The 23253-nt window shown below is 41.4% G+C and overlaps 1 protein-coding gene across 2 annotated transcripts in view; it reads right to left on the reverse strand.

Moving 5' to 3' along the window:
- Nucleotides 1-23253, reverse strand: part of UNC5D (unc-5 netrin receptor D) — a 628812-nt gene that overhangs the window by 246612 nt on the left and 358947 nt on the right. For both annotated transcript variants that reach the window (XM_068971067.1, XM_068971066.1), the window contains exon 3: nt 4701-4844. In XM_068971067.1, coding sequence (XP_068827168.1) covers nt 4701-4844 — 144 coding nt within the window. The remainder of the gene's footprint in view (nt 1-4700; nt 4845-23253) is intronic.

Here is a 23253-nt window from a genome sequence, read left to right on the forward strand (position 1 = left end):
GCTCCCTGCAGACGGACCTCTGCCAACTTGGTGGGGAGAATGTGGCTGGGTTCTATTTATTTATTTACCTTTAGAAAAACACTTTGAGATGGAGCTTCAGCTACTTCCAGCCCTAGGCGGCTGGATGGGCAGCCAGCATCTCTCTGGCATGGGGTGGAATAATGAAGGAAAATGCAATGGTTTAATACGATGGGCACTTCAGCTACTAAAACAAAATCTGTACCAATCTTTTTGGCCACTTAAGGAATAGCTCATGATTTTACGTAACTATATATACATATACATATATAAAAATGCATTTATATATAATATATATAAAGTATAAATATATATATTATATATATGTATTGTGTGTGTGTGTGTGTTAGTTGTTCAGTTGTGTCTGACTCTTCGAAACTCCATGGACTGTAGCCCACCAGGCTCCTCTGTCCATGGAATTCTCTAGGCAAGAATACTGGCATGGGTTGTCTTCCTGACCCAGGGATCAAACCTGGGTCTCTTGCACTCTAGGCAGATTCTTTGCCATCTGAGCCACCAGGGAAACCTACATATAGATTACATGTGTGCATCTATTGTTATTAAACTGCTCAGTCATGTTGGACTCTTCATGGCCCCATGGATTGTAGGCTGCCAGGCTCCTCTGCCCACAGGATTTCCCAGGCAAAAATACTGGAGTGGATTGCCATTTCCTTCTCCAGGGGATCTTCCTGACCTAAGGATTGAACCTGCGTCTCCAGCATGGTTGGCAGATTGTTTATAACTGAGCCACAGATAAGCCCACGTGCGTATATATATACACATATATATTATATACAGGTGTGTGTATGTATGATATATACCTGTGTTTGTGTGTATAAAATTTGACCATATGGAAGAACTCAATTATTCAGAAACAGAGACAGAAAGCAATCACTGCTTCCCTCAAGGAAACACTTCAACGCACATGAACTTGTTTTTCTGTATGATGGTTCTCAAATTCCCGTTTAACAGAAGAATGCAATCAACTGGGCTTAGTAGCAAGAACACTCAGAAGGATGAATGGATGATTTAAGATCTGGTTCCATGTCTTCTATCTATCTGCTGGAAGACCTGTGGTCATGCCATCTAACCTTTTACTGAATATCATTTTCTCAGTTATTAAGTGCCAACTACTTCCTAAACAGTGCTTCCTAAGGTGTTCTAGGTTTTAGGGTCTTCCCACCCAAAGTAGGGTCCACAGACCAACTGGCAATATCGGCATGATCTGGGAACTCTTAGAAATGGCAGAATCTCTGGACATAGAGAATGGCATAGAAATGGCAAGGTCTGGACATACTGAATCGTCTTAACTGAATCATCTACATTTTAACAGGAAATCAGCTGATTTGCATGCATGTTGAAAGTTTGAGAAGCCCTGTTCCTGGGTACACTGTCCCAAGGTTATACAATCATAGAATCACTTGGATAACCTCATATAAACACAGCTTCCCTAGTCCTTCCTCAGGTCTGGGTTAGAAGCCAGAAATCTGCATAGTTAACTGATTCCCAGGTGGGACCATTTCAAAGAAAATATAAGGGACAGGAATAAAATAATAGTGCCTGTATTTTTTCCCTTGAAAATCAGATGATCTCTAAGTGATAGCATGCCAGCAAGCTTCCTGGTGTTTTTGTAGAGATAAGCTAACACGATCATGACAAGGCATCTCTCAGGTGAATGGCTCAGATGCCACGAAGGTTTTGCCCACTGCAGTTTTGAAACTGCTAAATTTTTAATGGAACATTGGTTAAATGCAGGAAGTATAAGAAGCTCTGATGTTGAACTGCAATCGTTTAATCAATCATACAAAAATGATCCTAATTTTGCAAAGTCCCCTCAAGACAATTGTCATCAAATTCATAAGCTACATTCATATATCAAAATCTTTATTGAGCACATGAAGAGGCCTTTAGCACTTTAAAAACCAATCTTAAAAAAGAAGAAATATAGTGACAATTATATCAAATTTGGTTTTTCATTTATTGGGAATAAAAACTATCCTCATGTGCAATATGTTATTTGCTGGGAAATGCTTGCAAATAGCAGGCAGAAATCCCTTATTTCAACAAAACATGAAAGTTATAAAAAAAATAAGAACTGTCTTTTTAAATTTTTTTTAACCCTTCTGCAAGTAAATCAAAAGAATTCTAAGCAAGGTCCTAAAGGCAGTTTTTCCCTCCACTTTTGATGCCATTAAACATAGTTAAGTTTCATTTACATTTTAACGTACACTGGTTCCCAAGTCAAATGCAATATTTAATGATAAATCATGTCTTGACTTGCATAAATAATTTCAAATAAATGAAAGAATCTGTCACTTGCTACATAGGAAGAGATTAAAAATATGTTTAAATATTAGAGATTATATTAAGCTAACTGCATAACATGGGCTTTAAAGATTTTCTTTTTTACTAAAAATCACATCTTTATTATAGTCATGTGTGCATATCCTGTACAAGAATGACCAAATGATTTTTTAATCCCTAGAGAGATTTGCAAGATTATTATCCCAAAAGTATCAGCTGACTCTAAAATGTAGGCAGTGAAAAGAAAAGTGTTTTCCATTTTTTAAACATTCTTAAATCCTATCCCACTTTCGAGAACTGGATACTTTGGGGTGGCCTCAAATGAAGTTTTAGAGTCTACATAGCCATAACCCACAAAAAAATTACTAAGGCACCAGAAATGTAACTCAGTTCAATTAGTTTAAGTATTAACACACTGGCTGATGATGCTGGAGATACAGAGGATCAAATCTGTCATAATAACTGATGATTGATAAGAGTTAACTCTGTGTGAGGTATGATTTTAGACACTATAGTTATCAATACCTCTAACTCTTGTAACAACTCTACAAAGTCAGCACCCTTTTATCATAACATGAGATGCAGAGAGACGAATCAATTGGCCCCCATCGCAACACTAAGCAGTGGATTTAGTAACTGGAAACCAACAGGACCCCAGTATCTGGGTTCTCAGCCACCAGGATACACATTCTTGAAACAGGAAATGCTCGGAGCAAAGGCCCATGTCTGAGAAGTGAGGGTGATGCGCAGAAGGTTCATGTGCTTAGAAGGACGGAGTACAGTGTATACAAAGGTTGTGGAAGTTAACAAAAGATGGGTTTGAGCCATTCTCTGCCAAATTTTCTAAGGAGGGGGGGAACCTTTGGAGGTTTCTAGCAGGCATGTAATTGCCAGGAATGAATGAGCAAGTATGGAGGTGACAGAGTTTGGAGATGGACAGATTCATGAGATGCTATTATACAGGATATCATACACGTGGGGCTCAAGAGGCAGTAGTAAAAGAAGGGGGCAGGTGATATGGAAAAGACAAAGGAAATGGCGGGAACCTGTGTTGAGATTCCCTACGCGGTTTTGCTTCTCCTCTCTTTGGGCCCTAAAGGATAATCTGCTTCATCCTGACTAGGGTCAAATACCTTGGTGAGGCTGACCGAGACCAAACTAGGAGCGCAGAGCTGGGCGTCTTAAGGAAGAATAAAATCAAACACTCCCTGTCTCAGCTGACCAGTCATAAAGTTATTTGTGGGCTGCAACAACCACAGGTACAGGGAAAACGTCTCCCACAGCTCTTACACCAAAGAGCACAGCTTACAAGATGACCTCCTCCTCGGTCTCCAAGGGCCCAGTCAACACGCAGCCGAGAGCTTCCCAAAGTGTGAGGACAGTGAAGGTGATGGGCCTGTGCTGAGAGGGAGATTTCATTTCCCCAGAAACAGAAATGTCTCTGCAATGCACAATTTATTCTTATTCTCAAGACCCAAACCATCCACATTTGTTACGAAGAACTCCTTGAGTCCTCAGATAAATGGCCCTTGACCTATATTCTTCACGGCACTCTCAAAAGCAGCATTCGAAAAGGTATTAATACAATAACAACAACAGTAACCATCTCTGGCCTCCTCTTTCGAGGGGCTGTGGCGTGGGCTTTTACACTCCTTGGCACAGGAGATATCATGCGGACTCATTGGGGTGGAAGGGATGAAGACATTTAAGGAAGAGAGAGGAAGTTGTGTGTTTCTAAAATGTTTGAGATGATAAAAACACTGATGCTAAAACGTGATGAAGAAGCGTTAGGCTCTTCTGAAAGGCAATCTTTCTTTTTTTTTTTTTTTTCCTCAAGAGCCTTTTTGTCAGTCCTACTTGGGTCAAACAAATGCAGTTTTAAAACCCATTTCCATGTTTTAAGATTCAGAGGAAAGAGGTTTAACAGGAGGCCATAAAACTCCCTTAATCTTTAATGTCTTATTTTTGCAGATTTGCTGGCAAAGTACAGTAAACAGTCACTGCTCAACATTTCCCATCAATGCCCCCTGAACTGTGTCACTGATGATGAAGAGCAGAATCCATTTGCGTGGGTTTTTCTCTTTTCTTTTTTTGGGTGGAAACCATTTCTCCTGGTATTGTGGAGGCACCTGCATTTTGACAACCTAGGCAGAATCTCTGAGCCCAGCTCATTTGCTGATTGTCTTCCAGAGGGAATTCTCAAACATTAAAAACACAATTTTAAAAGAGAGGACTGATTAGAGGTGGAAAGAATTCTGATGGTTTCTTGCCGTCCCCTCATTTCCCCACTGTAGAAGCAGCTGGCCTGTCCTAAGCCCCTCTATGAAAGGCTACTCTGTGCTGCTACAGGACAGGAGGGTCACCCTGAATATACTCACAGGCGATGCGCACGGAGGCCTTCCTGCTCTTGGAGGTCCCCAGGTGGCTCCACGCCACACACTGGCACCAGTAGTCCTCGGGCCCGTGGAAGTCCTCCACCTGCTGCCTGGTGACGTTGATAAACACCTCCCGGACCTTCAAGCCTGCAGAGGAGACAGAGCCAGTCCACTGAGGCCGGTGTATTCCTCACAGAGAAAGTTAAGGCCAGCCCAACCTCTTCCTGTTAATTAAAACCATTCTGCTTTTAATCAAGGCGAGGTTTTAATTACTTTGACAATAATATATTACTGCTAATTAAATTCCAACAGCTGAGTAGGCTGAAAGAACAAGTGTAAAAATATTAACCAATGCGGATCCCATACAATAGAATCGTTTTCACACTCCCTTGACACCATGCTTTCTTTTTTTTCCCCAGCTCTTATAAACATTATTATTATTTTTTTAATAGCGTATGGTGGACTTACAATGTTGTGTTAGTTTCAGGAGCACAGCAAACTGAATCAGTTATACATATACATACATCCACTCGTTTTTAGATTCTATTCCCACATAGGTCATTACAGAGTATTGAACAGAGTTCCCTGTACTATATAGTAGGTTCTGACTAGTTACCTATTTTATATACAGGAGTATGCAAATATCAATCCCACTCTCCCAAGTTATTCTCCCCTTTCCGCTCTTTCTTGATGTAAAATCTACCATGAAGAATGTAGCCCGGAATTAATTGCTGGGATTCAAAAGAGACCTCAACAAGCCAGCCCCAGAACACAGTTCCAGGCGGTCCTAAATGCCCCCACCTCTGGGTATGGCAGGAGACGGTCACTGTAGCCATGCAGCGTAGAATCAGGAGGGGACAGACGTTATGCATGGTGAAGAGTCCAGGAAACTAAGGAAAAGCCAGAAACTCCAGACAGCACAAGGGATGCAGACAAGCTGAAATAAGTTGATCTTGAATGCTTGAGAACCCAGGAAGCAAGGTTCTTGGTGCAATGCAATGAGGAGGCAAATAAAAAGAGACGCTTTTATAGGAAAAGGGGTGAAGACTACATTTAGGAAAAGGGATAAACTAAGACCTTGACCTTGTCATTTTTTTCATTACTGTATCTTTGTATTCTCCATCTAATAGTCAAAACGTTTGCCTGGTGCATCTTATTGGGGAGTGTGAATTTCTTCCAAACCTCTATCCAAGGACTATCAGCCTTTCTTTTTGGGGGAGAAGACAGCCTCCTTGCATGAAGTGCTTAGGGGAAAAGGACACCTTCTTCACTAGCATCAGGTAAACCATTATGAGCAGGAGAGCAGCCTTTAGAGTCAGCATGCTCTCCACAGCCAGCAGCATGTGGAAAGCCTATGCTCTGCCCTGGTATAGGCTGCATGGGAGGAAAAAAAAAAAAAAGCTCACTGCATCCCACCTAAGTGCCCAGCATCACTACAAGCCTTTCATCTGTTCACTGTTTATGTTTCCGCAGTGCACTGACAGAGCTGAGGCTGCTGCAGCCTCATGCTGCAGACCAGAGAACGGACCTAAGAGTCATTTGTCTGCAATCACAGTCTGTAAACGGAAGATCCAGGATTTGACCCAAACCGGGACTCTGCACAGGCCCCTCACTCAAATTCAGCTCAGATCAGTTCAGTTCAGTCGCTCAGTCATGCCAGACTCTTTGCGACCCCATGAATCGCAGCACGCAAGGCCTCCCTGTCCATCACCATCTCCCGGAGTTCACTCAGACTCATGTCCATTGAGTCCGTGATGCCATCCAGCCATCTCATCCTCTGTTGTCCCCTTCTCCTCCTGCCCCCAATCTCTCCCAGCATCAGAGTCTTTTCCAATGAGTCAACTCTTCACATGAGGTGGCCAAAGTACTGGAGCTTCAGCTTTAGCATCATTCCTTCCAAAGAAATCCCAGGGCTGATCTCCTTCAGAATGGACTGGTTGGATCTCCTTGCAGTCCAAGGGACTCTCAAGAGTCTTCTCCAACACCACAGTTCAAAAGCATCAATTCTTCGGTGCTCAGCCTTCTTCACAGTCCAACTCTCACATCCATACATGACCACAGGAAAAACCATAGCCTTGACTAGATGGACCTTAGTCGGTAAAGGAATGTCTCTGCTTTTGAATATTCTATCTAGGTTGGTCATAACTTTTCTTCCAAGGAGTAAGCGTCTTTTAATTTCATGGCTGCAGTCACCATCTGCAGTGATTTTGGAGCCCCCAAAAATAAAGTCTGACACTGTTTCTACTGTTTCCCCATCTATTTCCCATGAAGTGATGGGACCAGATGCCATGATCTTCATTTTCTGAATGTTGAGCTTTAAGCCAACTTTTTTGCTCTCTTCTTTCACTTTCTTCAAGAGGCTTTTTAGTTCCTCTTCACTTTCTGCCATAAGGGTGGTGTCATCTGCATATCTGAGGTTATTGATATTTCTCCTGGCAATCTTGATTCCAGCTTGTGTTTCCTCCAGACCAGCATTTCTCATGATGTACTCTGCATATAAGTTAAATAAGCCGGGTGACAATATACAGCCTTGACGTACTCCTTTTCCTATTTGGAACCAGTCTGTTGTTCCATGTCCAGTTCTAACTGTTGCTTCCTGACCTGCATACAGATTCCTCAAGAGGCAAGTTAGGTGGTCTGGTATTCCCATCTCTCTCAGAATTTTCCACAGTTTATTGTGATCCACACACAATAAATTCAGCTTGGTCCTCGTATTTCAGGTACTTACATTTAATTATGGAAATAAGACTGATGCATGGTATATTTCAAGAAACTTTGGGTGCATAGCTAGGCTTTTTCCTTTATGTTCAAAAGAAATTCAGGGGACAGAACCCTGACAACAGTTAGTCTAAAGGAGCCAGAGACCCTTGGTGGAGGAGGTGGAATTTCATTATTCCCTGGGTGCTGGTAGGATTTAAAGAACAAGAATGGAGGTGAACTAGTCAGTCTGGGGAAACTCTGCCTTCCACTCAACCAATGACATGTTATTTATAGTGTGTGATGAGAGCACTTTAGGGTCCCATCAATCAGCATGTACACAATTTGAGTGAGACTTTTTGAGTTTCTGGGAGGTACCATACATAGAAAATCATCTTGAGGACAGTTGATCATTCACATTTTGTTTGCACAGGGCACAGAAGCACACCTTTTACCTTATCAGAGATTTAAGTCCAGAAAGCCATCTCCTACATCGAACAGGAAAGAAGCTTTAGAGGGATTTCGATTGTTACTGCTGCCACTGCTTTTCTTTAATTTGCACTTAAATAAAAGAAGTGGGAATGAACAGACCAGGGCAAGGAAAAGGCAGAGCTAGCAGGTGAAGAGAATGAGAGAGCAAGTAAGATTACAGAGGAGTCTGTGAGGGCAGAAAGCATACTGGAGTCTGCCGTTCGTACTGGGGATTTGAAAGTTAGGCTGAATAAACAAAAATAATGAACAAGGCTGCAGAGAAGAGGACTTGTTTTATATTTCCTGGTTGTGATTTAAGGCAAATGATGGAGGTTCTACTTTGAGCTGTGCAATGGAAGAGTTTAGTTCAGTCCATTCACTCAGTCGTGTCCGACTCTTTGCGACCCCATGAATCGCAGCACGCCAGGCCTCCCTGTCCACCACCAACTGATAAGCTTTCTACAATATTTCTATGAATAAGAGACTTGCCTTTCTAAGTTTTTCTAGACTATACCAAGAAAAAAGTTACTGAAACTGATAGCGAACTTTTTCTTAAGCAAAAGGAACATCCATGAAAATATTTAGAAATTAGCTTGATTTTACTTTGTTTTCTAACAACTAACATTTGAATACATTGAAAGATGATTTAAGTCATTTATTACTTGTAGGTGGGTCCCTTTCATAAAATGGATGCCAAGAGTCTAGTTCTCAAAATTGGCTTCTCACTTTCCTTATCTTCTCTGTTTGCTCTAAATGTGCAAAGCGCCCCTTTAGTTGGTTTTCCCTTTCCTGAACTCTAAAGAAATATACAAACTACATTCTCAATGAGATTATTTGTATTTAGTATTATAAAGTTATATATAAAATAATGCGGTTTCTAGTGATAAAGAATCTAAATCTTTGGCATCTCTTCAGAACAACTCTGAAGACTTGAGTTCAGTATGTTTCTAAAGAAAATGAAATGATGTATTAAACATGCTATTGTACTCCAACAACACTTGCAGTTCAGTTCAGTCGTGTCCGACCCTTTTTGACGTCATGAATCGCAGCATGCCCGGCCTCTCTGTCCATCACCAACTCCCGGAGTTCACTCAAACTCATGTCCATCGAGTCGGTGATGCCATCCAGCCATCTCATCCTCTGTCGTCCCCTTCATCTCCTGCCCCCAATCTCTCCCAGCATCAGAGTCTTCCAATGAGTCAACTCTTCACATGAGGTGGCCAAAGTACTGGAGCTTCAGCTTTAGCATCATTCCTTCCAAAGAACACCCAGGACTGACCTCCTTTAGAATGTATGGGTTGGATCTCCTTGCAGTCCAAGGGACTCTCAAGAGTCTTCTCCAACACCACAGTTCAAAAGCATCAATTCTTCAGCCCTCAGCTTTCTTCACAGTCCAACTCTCACATCCATACATGACCACAGGAAAAACCATAGCCTTGACTAGATGGACCTTTGTTGGCAAAGTAGTGTCTCTGCTTTTAATATGCTATCTAGGTTGGTCATAACTTTCCTTCTAAGGAGTAAGTGTCTTTTAATTTCATGGCTGCAGTCACCATCTGCAGTGATTTTGGAGCCCCCAAAAATAAAGTCTGACACTGTTTCCACTGTTTCCCCATCTATTTCCCATGAAGTGATGGGACCAGATGCCATGATCTTTGTTTTCTGAATGTTGAGCTTTTAGCCAACTTTTTCACTCTCCTCTTTCATTTTCATCAAGAGGCTTTTTAGTTCCTCTTCACTTTCTGCCATAAGGGTGGTGTCATCTGCATATCTGAGGTTCTTGATATTTCTCCCAGCAATCTTGATTCCAACTTGTGCTTCTTCCAGTCCAGCGTTTCTCATGATGTACTCTGCATATAAGCTAAATAAGCCGGGTGACAATATATAGCCTCGACGTACTCCTTTTCCTATTTGGAACCAGTCTGTTGTTCCATGTCCAGTTCTAACTGTTGCTTCCTGACCTACATACAAGTTTCTCAAGAGGCAGGTCAGGTGGCCTGGTATTCCCATCTCTTTCACAATTTTCCACAGTTTATTGTGATCCACACAGTCAAAGGCTTTGGCATAGTCAAGAAAGCAGAAATAGATGTTTTTCTGGAATTCTCTTGCCTTTTCCATGATCCAGCAGATGTTGGAATTTGATCTCTGGTTCCTTTGCCTTTTCTAAAACCAGCTTGAACATCTGGAAGTTTACGGTTCATGTATTGCTGAAGCCTTGCTTGGAGAATTTTAAGCATTACTTTGCTAGCATGTGAGATGAGTGTAATTGTGTGGTAGTTTGAGCATTCTTTGGCATTGCCTTTGAGATTGGAATGAAAACTGACCTTTTCCAGTCCTGTGGCCACTGCTGAGTTTTCCAAATTTGCTGGCATATTGAGTGCAGCACTTTCACAGCATCATCTTTCAGGATTTGAAATAGCTCCACTGGGATGCCATCACCTCCACTAGCTTTGTTCGTTATGATGCTTTCTAAGGCCCACTTGACTTCACATTCCAGGATGTCTGACTCTAGGTGAGTGATCACACCACCATGATTATCTTGGTCGTGAAGATCTTTTTTGTACAGTTCTGTGTATTCTTGCCACCTCTTCTTAATATCTTCTGCTTCTGTTAGGTCCAGACCATTTCTGTCCTTTATCGAGCCCATCTTTGCATGAAATGTTCCCTTGGTATCTCTAATTTTCTTGAGGACATCTCTAGTCTTTCCCATTCTGTTGTTTTCCTCTGTTTCTTTGCACTGATCTCTGAGGAAGGCTTTCTTATCTCTCCTTGCTATTCTTTGGAACTCTGCATTCAGATGAGTATATCTTTCCTTTTCTCCTTTGCTTTTTGCTTCTCTTCTTTTCACAGCTATTTGTATGGCCTCCCCAGACAGCCATATAGCTTTTTTGGCATTTCTTTTCCATGGGGATGGTCTTGATCCCTGTCTCCTGTATAATGTCAGGAACCTCCATCCATAGTTCATGAGGCAATCTATCAGATCTAGTCCCTTAAATCTATTTCTCACTTCCACTGTATAATCACAAGGGATTTGATTTAGGTCATACCTGAATAGTCTAGTGGTTTTCCCCACTTTCTTCAATTTAAGTCTGAATTTGGCAATAAGGAGCTCATGATCTGAGCCACAGTCAGCTCCCGGTCTTGTTTTTGTTGACTGCATAGAGCTTCTGCATCTTCGGCTGCAAAGAATATAATCAATATGATTTCGGTGTTGACCATCTATCTGGTGATGTCCATGTGTAGAGTCTTCTCTTGTGTTGTTGGAAGAGGGTGTTTGCTATGACCAGTGTGTTCTCTTGGCAAAACTCTATTAGCCTTTGCCCTGCTTCATTCCATACTCCAAGGCCAAATTTGCCTGTTACTCCAGGTGTTTCTTGACTTCCTACTTTTGCATTCCAGTCCCCTATAATGAAAAGACATCTTTTTTGGGTGTTAGTTCTAAAAGGTCTTGTAGGTCTTCATAGAACCATTCAACTTCAGCTTCTTCAGTGTTACTGGTTGGGGCATAGGCTTGGATTACCGTAATACTGAATGGTTTGCCTTGGAAATGAACAGAGATCATTCTGTCGTTAAATCCGTGTATCCAGGTGTGAGGTGGGGTAATTGATATGCCTGACTTTCCCTGTCATCAAGTGAGGAGACTTAGAGAGAAGACATTTGGCAATCAGCTCTCACTGAAGAAGCATTCAATAAATCAAAAATCTGTTCATGCTAAAAAGGAATTTATATAACCAGGTCTCCCGCATTTTAGTCAGATTCTTTACCAGCTGAGCCACAAGGGAAGCCCAAGAATACTGGAGTGGGTACCTTATCCCTTCTCCAGTGGATCTTTCCGACCCAGGAATTGAACTGGAGTCTTCTGCATTGCAGGCGGATTCTTTTTTAAAAATTAATTAATTAATGTATTTTACTTTACAATATCAAATTGGTTCTGCCACACATTGACATGAATCTGCCCCGGGTGTACATATGTTCCCCATGCTGAACCCCCTCCCACCTCCCTGCCCATCTAATCCCTCTGGGTCATCCCAGTGCACCAGCCCCAAGCATCCTGTATCATGCATCAAACCTGGACTGGTGATTCATTTCACATATGATATTATATGTTTCAATGCCATTCTCCCGTATCATCCCACCGTCGCCCTCTCCCACAGAGTCCAAAAGACTGTTCTGTACATCTGTGTCTCTTTTGCTGTCCTACATACAGGGTTATCGTTACCTTCTAAATTCCATATATATGGGGGTTCAGGATGGGGACCACGTGTATACCTGTGGCGAATTCATGTTGATGTATGGCAAAACCAATACAATATTGTAAAGTAATTAACCTATTAATTAAACCAATTAACCAATTAAAATAAATAAATTTACATTAAAAGATTTTCAGTAAAAAATAAATTCCATATATATGCATTAGTATACTGTATCGGTGTTTTTCTTTCTGGCTTACTTCACTCTGTATAATCGGCTCCAGTCATCCACCTCATTAGAACTGTCAAATGTATTCTTTTTAATGGCTTAGTAATATTCCATTGTGTATATATACTACAGCTTTCTTATCCATTCATCAGCTGATGGACATCTAGGTTGCTTCCATGTCCTGGCTATCATAAACAGTGCTGCGATGAACATTGGGGTACACGTGTCTCTTTCAATTTTGGTTTCCTCGGTGTATATGCCCAGCAGTGGGACTGCTGGGTCATAAGGCAGTTCTCTTTCCAGTTTTTGAAGGACTCTCCAAACTGTTCTCCTCTGGACTAGTTTGCATTCCCACCAACAGTGTAAGAGGGTTCCCTTTTCTCTACACCCTCTCCAGCATTTATTGCTTATAGACTTTTGGATAGCAACCATTCTGACTGGCATGAAATTGTACCTCATTGTGGTTTTGATTTGCATTTCTCTGATAATGAGTGATGTTGAGCATCTTTTCATGTGTTTGTTAGCCATCTGTATGTCTTCTTTGGAGAAATGTCTGGATTTTTTACCAACTGAGCTACCAGGGAAGGCCTACATATATATATATACATGTATGTATGTATATATATATATGTAAAGAGAGAGAGAGAGAGAGAGAGAAATACACACATACAGAAATTATGTATCATCATTGTGTGGTGTGCTTAGTCATGTCTGACTCTTTGCAACACCACAGACTTTAGCCCGCCAGGCTTCTCTGTCCATGGGATTTCCCAGGCAAGAATACTGGAATGAGTTACCATTCCCTTCTCCAGGGGATCTTCACAACCCACTGATGAACCTGTGTCTCTTGTGTCTCCTGGACTGGCAGGCAGATTCCTTACCACTGTGTTACCTGCGAAGCCCAAAGTATATACACATATATATACACAAACACACACACACACACACACACATAAATATATATGTGTGTGTGTGTATTACATACACACTTATTTTTAGTTTCTCTATCTTTTAAGAATGTCTAAACCCATCAGCTTCCTCTAGGTTGCAAATGAAGATAAACACCATCTCAAAATGGTTCAAGGTCATGTTTATAAAGCAGACAATTTCCTATCCAAACCTTAAAACATGCTATGAGTTAACCTAGGCATTGTGGTGCTTAAAGGGTATCTGGGGCCTGTTTTAATGAGACAGAGGAAGACACTCAAGACACAGAGTTAAGTTTACACTCACAGATCCCTAGAAACAGGAGGCACATCACCCAGGGCTACACGGGGAAGCACCAGGGTCTGTCAGGAGGCAGAGGGATTGGGAGACAGGGGTAAGAGACTTTATTGCAGTTTCCTTGGGAAGAACTGGAGAGGCAAGGTAAAAAGATTTAGAGTTGGTGAGTTTGCTTCCTGTTAGTGGACTCTGGGAGAGAATGGATGTTGCTACTTGTCTGGTACCTGATCCCAGGTTAGGGCAGGAGAATAAGAGTTTAATAAAAGGGATATTGGGGGTAAAGCTCTGTATCTGTTGGTTTGATTATGAAGGACATGCTTACAGGTGAGTCGTTTGTATCTCTAGGAATGAGCTATCCCTCGGTAAGACATTCCCTTGAAGATCAGCGAGACCCTGAGATGTCAGAAAATCAAATACTAAACCTTGAAAACCAGTTACTACACATGGACAGCTATACATTTGCTTTGGAAAGCAGACAGTCGGCCACAGACCCCCACAGTGAAGGTCATAATTGATCTCACCCCATACATGTCAAGAAGGCTTGCAACCTCTCATTCAGACTAACCAAAGCTGAAAGGGGAATGCTGAAGTCATGATTTCAGCATTACAGTGCCTTGGTTTCAAGTCCTTCAAAGAGGCTCCCCGGTGGGTTTGGAGAAGTAGAATGACTATCAACCAACTATTTCCAAACACAGTATGCTTTGGAAGGTAGCATCGGGGTGTCAAGGCTTCTTTAAAAGCTATAAGTAACTTCGCAATCTATGCACCACCCCCTCCCCCCAAAAAAATACTATAGCATCTCTCTGGCTTAGGCTTTTTTCTTTTTTCCTAACATGAGGTCTTTAGCTTTGTGAAACCATCCCCTGTAGGAAAACTAAAAATAAAACTACCATATGAGTTAGCAATCCTACTGGCACAAGTAGGGAAATACCCTGAGGAACCTATAATTCAAAAGGACACATGTACCCCCAGCGTTCACTGCAGGACTGTTTATAACGGTTAGGACGTGGGAACAATGTAAATGTCTGATGCCAGATGAATGGATAAAGATGTGGTGCAAACATACAGTGGAATATTACTCAGCCAGTAAAAGGAATGAAAGAGAGTTATGTGTGCAGACATGGATGGACCTAGAGTCCGTCCTATAGAGTGAAGTAAGTCAGAAAGAGAAAAACAAATAACTGTATATGAATGCATATATATGAAACCTAGAAAAAATGGTACCAATGAACCCAATTCAAAGCAGGAATAGAGACAGAGATATATAGAATGGATGTGTGAACACAGCGGGTGAGGGGAGGGTGGTCTGAATCAAGAGAGTAGCACCTTCACGTTCACACGTGGGAACTCTACGAGGACCTTTGAAGGGCAGGAGGCCCAAGAGAGAGGGGATACATGTCTACTTAGGGCTGACTCACTTATCATACAGCAGAAACTAACAACACTGTAAAACAACTGTATTCAAATTAAAAAAGAAGGCCACAAGTGAATTAGGTAACCTCCCCTCTCCCACAAAGTATCGTGTGCTCTCCATACCAGGCCTTTTTCTTCTAACATGAAATATTTAGCCTTGTCAACTATACCCTCCAGGAAAACCCTTGGGAAATTGCAGTTTGTCTCCATTATACTTTTCTTCAGCATAACAAAAAACATTTCATAAAAATAAAATATTAAATAGTGTATACTCTCATGAAGTGAAGTGAAGTGAAGTTGCTCAGTTGTGTCTGACTCTGCGACCCCATGGACTATAGCCTATCAGGCTCCTCCATACATAGGATTTTCCAGGCAAGAATTCTGGAGTGGGTTGCCATTGCCTTCTCCAGGAGATCTTCCCAACCCAGGTACTGAACCCGGGTCTCGTGCATTATAGGCAGACACTTTACCGTCTGAACCACCAGGGAAGAGTATATACACTCTCATAAACCTTCACTATTGTTCTTTGAGTGATATTGTGTGTGTGTGTGTGTGTGTGTGTGTGTGTGTATGCATTAATAAAGTGCTTCCCAGGTGGTGTGGGCTTCCCTGGTGGCTCAGATGGTAAAGAATCTGCCTCTGATGAGGGAGACCTGGGTTTGATTTCTGGCTTGGGAAGATCGCCTGGAGGAGACAGCGGCAACCCATTTCAGTATTCTTGCCTGGAGAATCCCCATGGACAGAGGAGCCTGACAGTCCATGGGGCTGCACAGAGTCAGACAGGACTGAGCAACTAAGCACAGCACGCACACAGGTGGCGCAAAGGTAAAGAATCCATCTGCCGATGCAGGAGACATAAGAGATGAGGGTTTGATCCCCGGGTCCAGAAAATCCCCTGGAGGAGGAAATGGCAACCCACTGCAGTATTCTTGTCTGGGAAATCCCATGGACAGAGGAGCTTAGCGGTACACAGTCCATGGGGTCACAAAGAATCAGACATGACTGAGCGCAATGTGTACATGCACTAATAAATGTATATGCATACATGTATAAATGTGTGAATTTACACATATACATGAGAAATCATGTCTGAGAAACATTCACTTAAAACAGCTCTATTTCAGGACTCCTTTACCCACCCCCCCAGGCCCCCGCACTGAAGTTCCTCCAATGCTGTTGTAGAATCAGCATCTACTTCTCCATCTCAAGAGATGGCAGCTAACTTGTTCAGAGGAAGTGCTACAGGGGAACAAAAATCCCAGGCAAATGGAAGCTGGCATGTCATAAATAAGACGAGCATGGTACCTGATAACTTGTGCAACTCTAATAGGCACGGAAAAGTCCAACCCTTTAAATTATTGTGCAAATTATAACCATCAGCCTTTGTTATGGAGGAGAGTCTTACAGAAGATAAAAATATGACTATGGAACTGAAATGCTAATAAGCTTTCTACGCTGCGGATGGTTTAGTTGTAGAGAGACGAATGTTGGCAGCGGATGAGTAATTGCTCCGCATGTACTAAACACAACAGAGCCGCACAGAACTTCATCATTTGTCACCTTTATTTGTTTAAATGAGAAAAATGCTGACAGCAGTTATTGCTATAATCCCCTTATTTATCAGATAGGAAACACTAGTTACTCTTAGCAGGTCTAATCCTGTTGGGAGAATAAAAGTTAGGGAATTTTCAAACTAATTGAAGTATATGCTTCACTGTTCAGAGAAGAGAGATATAGAGGAAATGAGGGAACAGAGAGAAAAAGGCTGAAAATTATCGGGTTGACCAAAAAGCCCATTTGAGTTTTTCCCTAGGATGATACAGAGTATTAACAAAAGGGCTCTAGCTTAAGTCCTAACTTGTTCTTTACAAAAGGGTTCTAGAGTAGTACTTAACGTTCAGCACCATGCCAGCTGCAGCCAGTACCTAATAGCTGTCCCCTTGCCTTTCATCTTCTGATTATCATCAGACTTCCAGGAAGGCCATCAATACCATCCTGCCATGGTTTTTCCTGCCAACCAGTTCTCAGATGCACCTGGGGATGGGTGCATGGGGAGGGTTTCACACGGTTCTCTGAGGCTAAACACATCAGCACAACTGGATGTTCAGTCTTTGAAAGTTCTCTGTAGCAGGATACTCAGATAACTAACTAACTAGATTCAAGGGAAAAAAGGAGAATCCCTCTTCCTCCTGTAATATTTTCAAACCACACAAAAGTAGTTAAGAGGCTAGTGGTTGGATTGTGGTGAACTGTTTCCACCCTAATCTCTGTGCCCATTTCCCTAGACTGTTCTAGCTCAGTGCCATGCCTATTCCAGGCCTGGCTTTCTACACTGAGCAGTTTCATGATTGGGAATTAACCCAGAGAATGATTCTATTGAGTTAGCTTGCACAGATAAAGCTCCAAAGAACTATTCTAATACAGCTTCACGAGTAGTATGGGATCTTGCTCAATTTGGGGCAAGAGAAAAAAAAAAATCAAACTCCCCACGAGAAGCAACCACCTTTTATTCAAGAACTTCCTTTAACAGACCAGCATCTCCTTTGATCCCTCAGTCCCTCTGATGCGTGTACTTGGCTCTGACACAGCCCAATCTCATTCCACTGTCTACTATGAAGATGGAAAACAGCCCATTCTGTTTGAAGAAGTGAATCCACCATGCATAAGAGGGGCCATTTTCCATTTGTCTCTTACTAGTCCAGGCAGTAGAGGAGAGTGAAGAAGCTGGCTTGAAACTCAACACTAGAAAAAATAAGATTATGGAATCTAGTACCTAGTACCACCACTTCATGGCAAATGGGGAAAAAAGTGGAAGCAGCGACAGATTTTGTTTGGCTCCAAAATCATGGGGGACAGTGACTGCAGCCATAAAATTAAAAGATGTTTGCTCCTTTGAAGGAAAGCTGTGACAAACCTAGACAGCAAAGATTAATTAAAATTTAAAAAGAGATATCATTCTGCCGACGAAAGCAGAAGCTATGATTTTTCCAGTAATCATGTACAGATGTGAGAGCTGGACCATAAAGAAAGCTGAGCACCAAAGAATGCTTTCAAATTGTGGTGTTGGAGAAGACTCTTGAGAGTCCCAAGGAGGTCAGACTAGTCAATTCTAAAGGAAATCAACCCTGAATATTCATTGGAAGGATTGATGCTGAAATTCCAATACTTTGACCGCCTGATTCAGAGAGCCAACTCTTTGGAAAACACCTTGATCCCTGAAAGATTGAGGGCAGGAGGAGAAGGGGGCGATAGAGAAAGAGATGGTTAGATGCCATTGCCAACTCAACAGACACGAATTTGAGCACACTCCAGGAGATAGTGAAGGAGCGGGAAGGAGGATATGCTGTAATCCATGGGGTTGCACAGAACTGGACATGATTGGTGATGGAACAACAACAAGAAGCCAAGGTTTAGAGCCTAGAAAGTAGACTCAAACAGTAAGTTTCCCCAAATTTTGAAGAACATATTATTCTTGACTAATCATTGTATCATGTGTATGTCTCTTTACTTTTATTAATGTCATCATATCCATCATCCTAAAACTATGCTATTACTGGTCCTATTATTTAGCTGCAGGTCCCATGTCATAAGAAACAGATCAAAGACACAGTTGACAACATACATTATTTTTAAAACATTGTACTGAGGCCTCAGATGTGTTTGCCACTTTGCCAGGCGCTGAAGATACCGTGACAAAGCAAATGATGAAGATTCCTGTTCGCAAGGAGCTTGTGGATAAAGCAGGAGACACTTCACCCTGCCCCAACATTGGAGTGTGACAAATTCTACAACAGGAGAAGCACAGGTTGCCAAAGATCACACAAGATGGGCTTCTAACCTCTCGATAGCATCACCAAAAGCTTCTAGGGTGGGCACCATTCTACCTACAACCTGAAGGCCCAGTATTTAGCTCAGGGTCTAGGGCAAGGCTCTAGTAAAGACACATGAATCTGACCCATATTTGAAGATTTAAAACTTTGAGATGCAAAGAAGCCTTTAGATGGAACTGTGCTTCCATTTCTTAAGGGAGCTTACACGTCTTCAGGCCAACATGCTATACTGAAAGTAGCAAATTAAATGGAGCTAATTGAAAGGTAGATCCATATTTCATTTTACTGGCAGATGCTTAATTAGGGCTAAATGTCTTTTGCCACTTTATCCTAGCAACAAGATTAAAATGTATTTTGATAAAAAAAAAAACAAAACCCATCCTCCTTTGAAAGTGCACTATGCCTAATGAACACTTTTTAGTTTCCCCTGGATAATAACCACTCCACATATCCCTCAGAAGTATGGCAAGTTCAGTCTTAAGTACAGAAACTAAGAATACACCCAAGCTCTCCAGTTTCATCCTCACTGGAGATTAGAATTAATCATCACAGAGGTGTCTGGCAGAGGAAAGTAAATTAACTCGATAGCGTGGTCTGATAACAGACAGAAGGGAAATTTAAGAAGCAGGAGTAGGGAAGGGAGCATTATTTAGAGGACAAGACCCGTGAATGACTTACTCAGACCTCACTCACAGCTTGTGGGTAACCCACCCATGATTTTCAACCCTGTTGCGCCAGTCAATGGCTTTTCATTCCTGCAGACACTACAACAACTTCCTGGTAGTAAATTATCCTGAGATCATCCCACCAATTCTATCTCCCTCGATGATAGCAGGGGCTCTGCAAATCACCAAGACAATATGTAAATCAACGCAGTGAATCCTAGGCAAATAAGATGTCATCCCACGAAAGACAACTCTTTACCTATTAATAATACAGACGCTGGGAAAGATTGAGGACAGGAGAAGGGGGCGGCAGAGGATGAGATGGTTGGATGGCATCACTGACTCAATGGGCTTGAGTTTGAGCAAGCTCTGGGAGATGGTTAAGGACAGGGAAGCCTCACGTGCTGCAATTCACGGGGTCACAAAGAGTCAGACACGACTTAGTGAATGAACACCACCACACTAGCACTTTTTGGAACTGTACAAGTTCATAATTTTCCATTTATTTTTAGAAGCATAGAAACTACTACTGCTGCCTATGTATACATCGGTAACACTGTAAAACACAATGAAATGTTTTATAACTGAAAAGATAAAATAACACACCGATTTAGCAGTTGTATATTTATCATTTTGAAGGCTAGCCTCGATTGAGAATTCACTAAATACCAGACCCCGAGCTAAGTATGGCACACACATTAGGTTCTACCACCCCAACTTTAGTTCCCAGAGTAGATACAATTATAACTGCCATTTTATACAAGGCAAAGCTGAAGTGAAAGGATACTAAGCAACATACAGACCTTAAGAAAGTCTATAAATGGATAAACAGATCTCAAAAATGGTAGGTGTCATATTGCACAAATATTAACACTCTTAACCACAGGACTGTCCTCAGTTTTTAAAATATCTTTATAAGTCCCACTGCACATAAAGAAAGGAGAAGGCAATGGCAGCCCACTCCAGTACTCTTGCCTGGAAAATCCCATGGACGGAGGAGCCTGGTGGGCTGCAGTCCATGGGGTCACGAAGAGTTGGACATGACTGATCAACTTCACTTTCACTTTCATGCATTGGAGAAGGAAATGGCAACCCACTCCAGTGTTCTTGCTTGGAGAATCCCAGGGACGGGGGAGCCTGGTGGGCTGCCATCCATGGGGTCGCACAGAGTCAGACATGGCTGAAGCGACTTAGCAGCAGCAGCACATAAAGAAACACACTTCTAAATGCTGTATGAACAGAAAAGGCTACAAACGTCCAAAGACACTGATTAGGAATTTAGGGTTTAGAACAAATATCAGGCCGATATCATGATTTGCCGTTAAATTATATAAGATGGTTGGCTGCCTTCTGTCTCTGCTATGAATGAAATGATATTAAACAGCTTTTTTTCTTTTTTTGGTAGGACAGGTTTAAATTAGACACACAAGACATGCATGTGCTGTCACAAATTTTGGGAAGGAATTCATAATATTTTCCTGAACACCTTTTTAGAATAGGTCAGTCCTCTCTGAGAAGCAGAGTAATGAACAAGATAAAACCTGGGTGGGGTGGAAGAATGTTTCTATAAACATGAGTTTTAAACCAACAAACTGGCAATGGAACAGTTGAGAGATGGATTTTTCTGTGTTTCGTGGTCTCAAATATATGCTTCCCAAATGTATCCTGGTGATTTGTGAACACTGAAGGTAACTTCAAATTAATGGTTTTCTGGAAGATACTATATCCAAATCCCCATCACCAGCATAGCAAAGTTCTTAGATATAAATTTTAAAGATTTAATACATTTTTATTTCTATTCTTCTCCCTTTTCTCAACACAATCCATTAACCTCTTCTCCCCAGAGAGTGACTCCAGTTCTTTCAGAAGGAAGTCTCACAGTGAAATCCCTGAAATGATATTCTTTAAGAAGAAAAATATTAGTTTACTGGAGTTGAGACTTTTCGCATAATGCATTGAAATACACATTATTTCACTCATTAGAGTTCGATATCTCCAAGGCAGAATAACAGCCAGGGAGGCTTGTTAAGGGAACTCCGTTTTTATTGAACAATAAAGAAGTAGCTAAGCTTATTGATAACTCAAGCTTCCCACAGGCTACATTATTCTGATTGCCAAGGATGAGTTTTCCTGGTTATTGTTTTTCTCTCTGTATGTGTGTGTGCACACGTACTTGCTTATTATACTAAAACTCTTAATTTCTGGGTTATTGGAACAATCCACCCTTTTCTCAGGGGCATGATGCCTGAATTGGGATTGCCTCTCAACTCCAGATATTAGCTGAAGAAAAATAAAGGAAGAAGACTTCTCATATTTCCAAATGAAATGAGGCAGAACAAATGAAAGGGGATTGCTTGGCTTGTGCAGAGAACTAAAAGTGTACATTACTAAGGGTATAGCCATGTCTGGGCAAACACAGTAACTCATGTCAAATAAATTGTGCTTTCTGCAGGAAAGAACTCTTGCTCTGGGTTTTCCAAGCTAAATTGCATGAAAACACACAATCCTTTTTCTTCTTATTTGAACTGTTAGATGACGGGGCCAAATTACCAGAAAAGATCAAAGGCAGTTTGCAGCCTTTAACAACTGAAAGGACTTATTGCTTCCAATTTGCAAACACAAAAGATTCTGTGTGGACTCCCAACACTCCCAGGTCCTGTGCCCTTCCCATTAGTTCGGTGAAGAAAGAAAACCTGTAAGTAAAAAGGATATCAAAGTTCTCTGGGATTTAAAAATGGAGACCGTGTTGGCCAAAGATATTGAAGCAGATACTTTTCAACTTCTTAACAGCATGGATAATTCTCTGCTGCTGCTGCTAAGTCGCGTCAGTCTACCCCTGGTCAAATGTGGTCCTACTGCTCTTGGTCTCCTAGAGGCATTCACTCCCCCTGGACTGGCAGGAACTATTTTTCAGACCCCATCAAAAGCCATTAAGGCTGTAAGGTAGCCAATTCCCATTCTCCAGCTCCACAATGAAGAAACCCAGGGGAGGGGTAATGCATCTGTTTTTCAATACCTGAGGGCCATTTTGTTTCCAACCTTAATTGCACTTATGCATTAGTTTGGGGTCTAATATTTCTACTCATCTTGCTCCAGTGTCCACTTTTCCACTATGAATACAGAGCTTAGGAAACATAATTGCAGTGTGCAGTAGACAGCGATTTTCATTAAGCACACAGAAGAAAAAAACAGTTTTAGGGAGAGACATTTCTATTGATTCAATCAAAATAACTTGGAAGAAAAGGTTGTGCTTATTAAATTCTTTTCAAAAGGTAGTTGTTAAAATTAAAGTTCTTTCTCAACAGCTTGTTTTTTAAAATCAGTGTATAATCTCTTCAGATTTTGTCATTTATGATTTTTTTGTTCTTCCCAGTTCCTTTGAAATTTGTGACTTTTATTGGTCTTTTTTAATTATTTTTTTTTTAAGGAAGCAAAGGCAGAGACTTTTACATGGAGGCAGAGAATGTAATCAACGCCGCTGTCTTCAAGACATGGAGTTGCCTAGCAATGAGAAAGGAATTAAAAGGAGGAAGCAATAACAAAACTGCATGTTGTGAAATTACAAGAGGGTAGAGTGTTAAATGGGCCTGCAATATTTATCAAGAGATTTTTAAATGAGAATGGATATAGGATTTTCTAGCAGTAGTATAAAATAATAGCTGACCATTTTTCAATGTTCTTCCTATCTTTTATTTGGAGCAGTTTACCCAAAGGTTTTCTGATATTTTCATTTCAGTACTGGCAAAATCTAGGACAGAAATGTCTGAGGAAAAAACACACAACCCTATGGAGCCACTAGTATCTGAGTTCCTCTCCAGTTGGACTAGCTGAGCTTAA

This window comes from Capricornis sumatraensis, chromosome 4, assembly GCF_032405125.1.
Source record: "Capricornis sumatraensis isolate serow.1 chromosome 4, serow.2, whole genome shotgun sequence".
NCBI classification, from domain to species: Eukaryota; Metazoa; Chordata; class Mammalia; order Artiodactyla; family Bovidae; genus Capricornis; species Capricornis sumatraensis.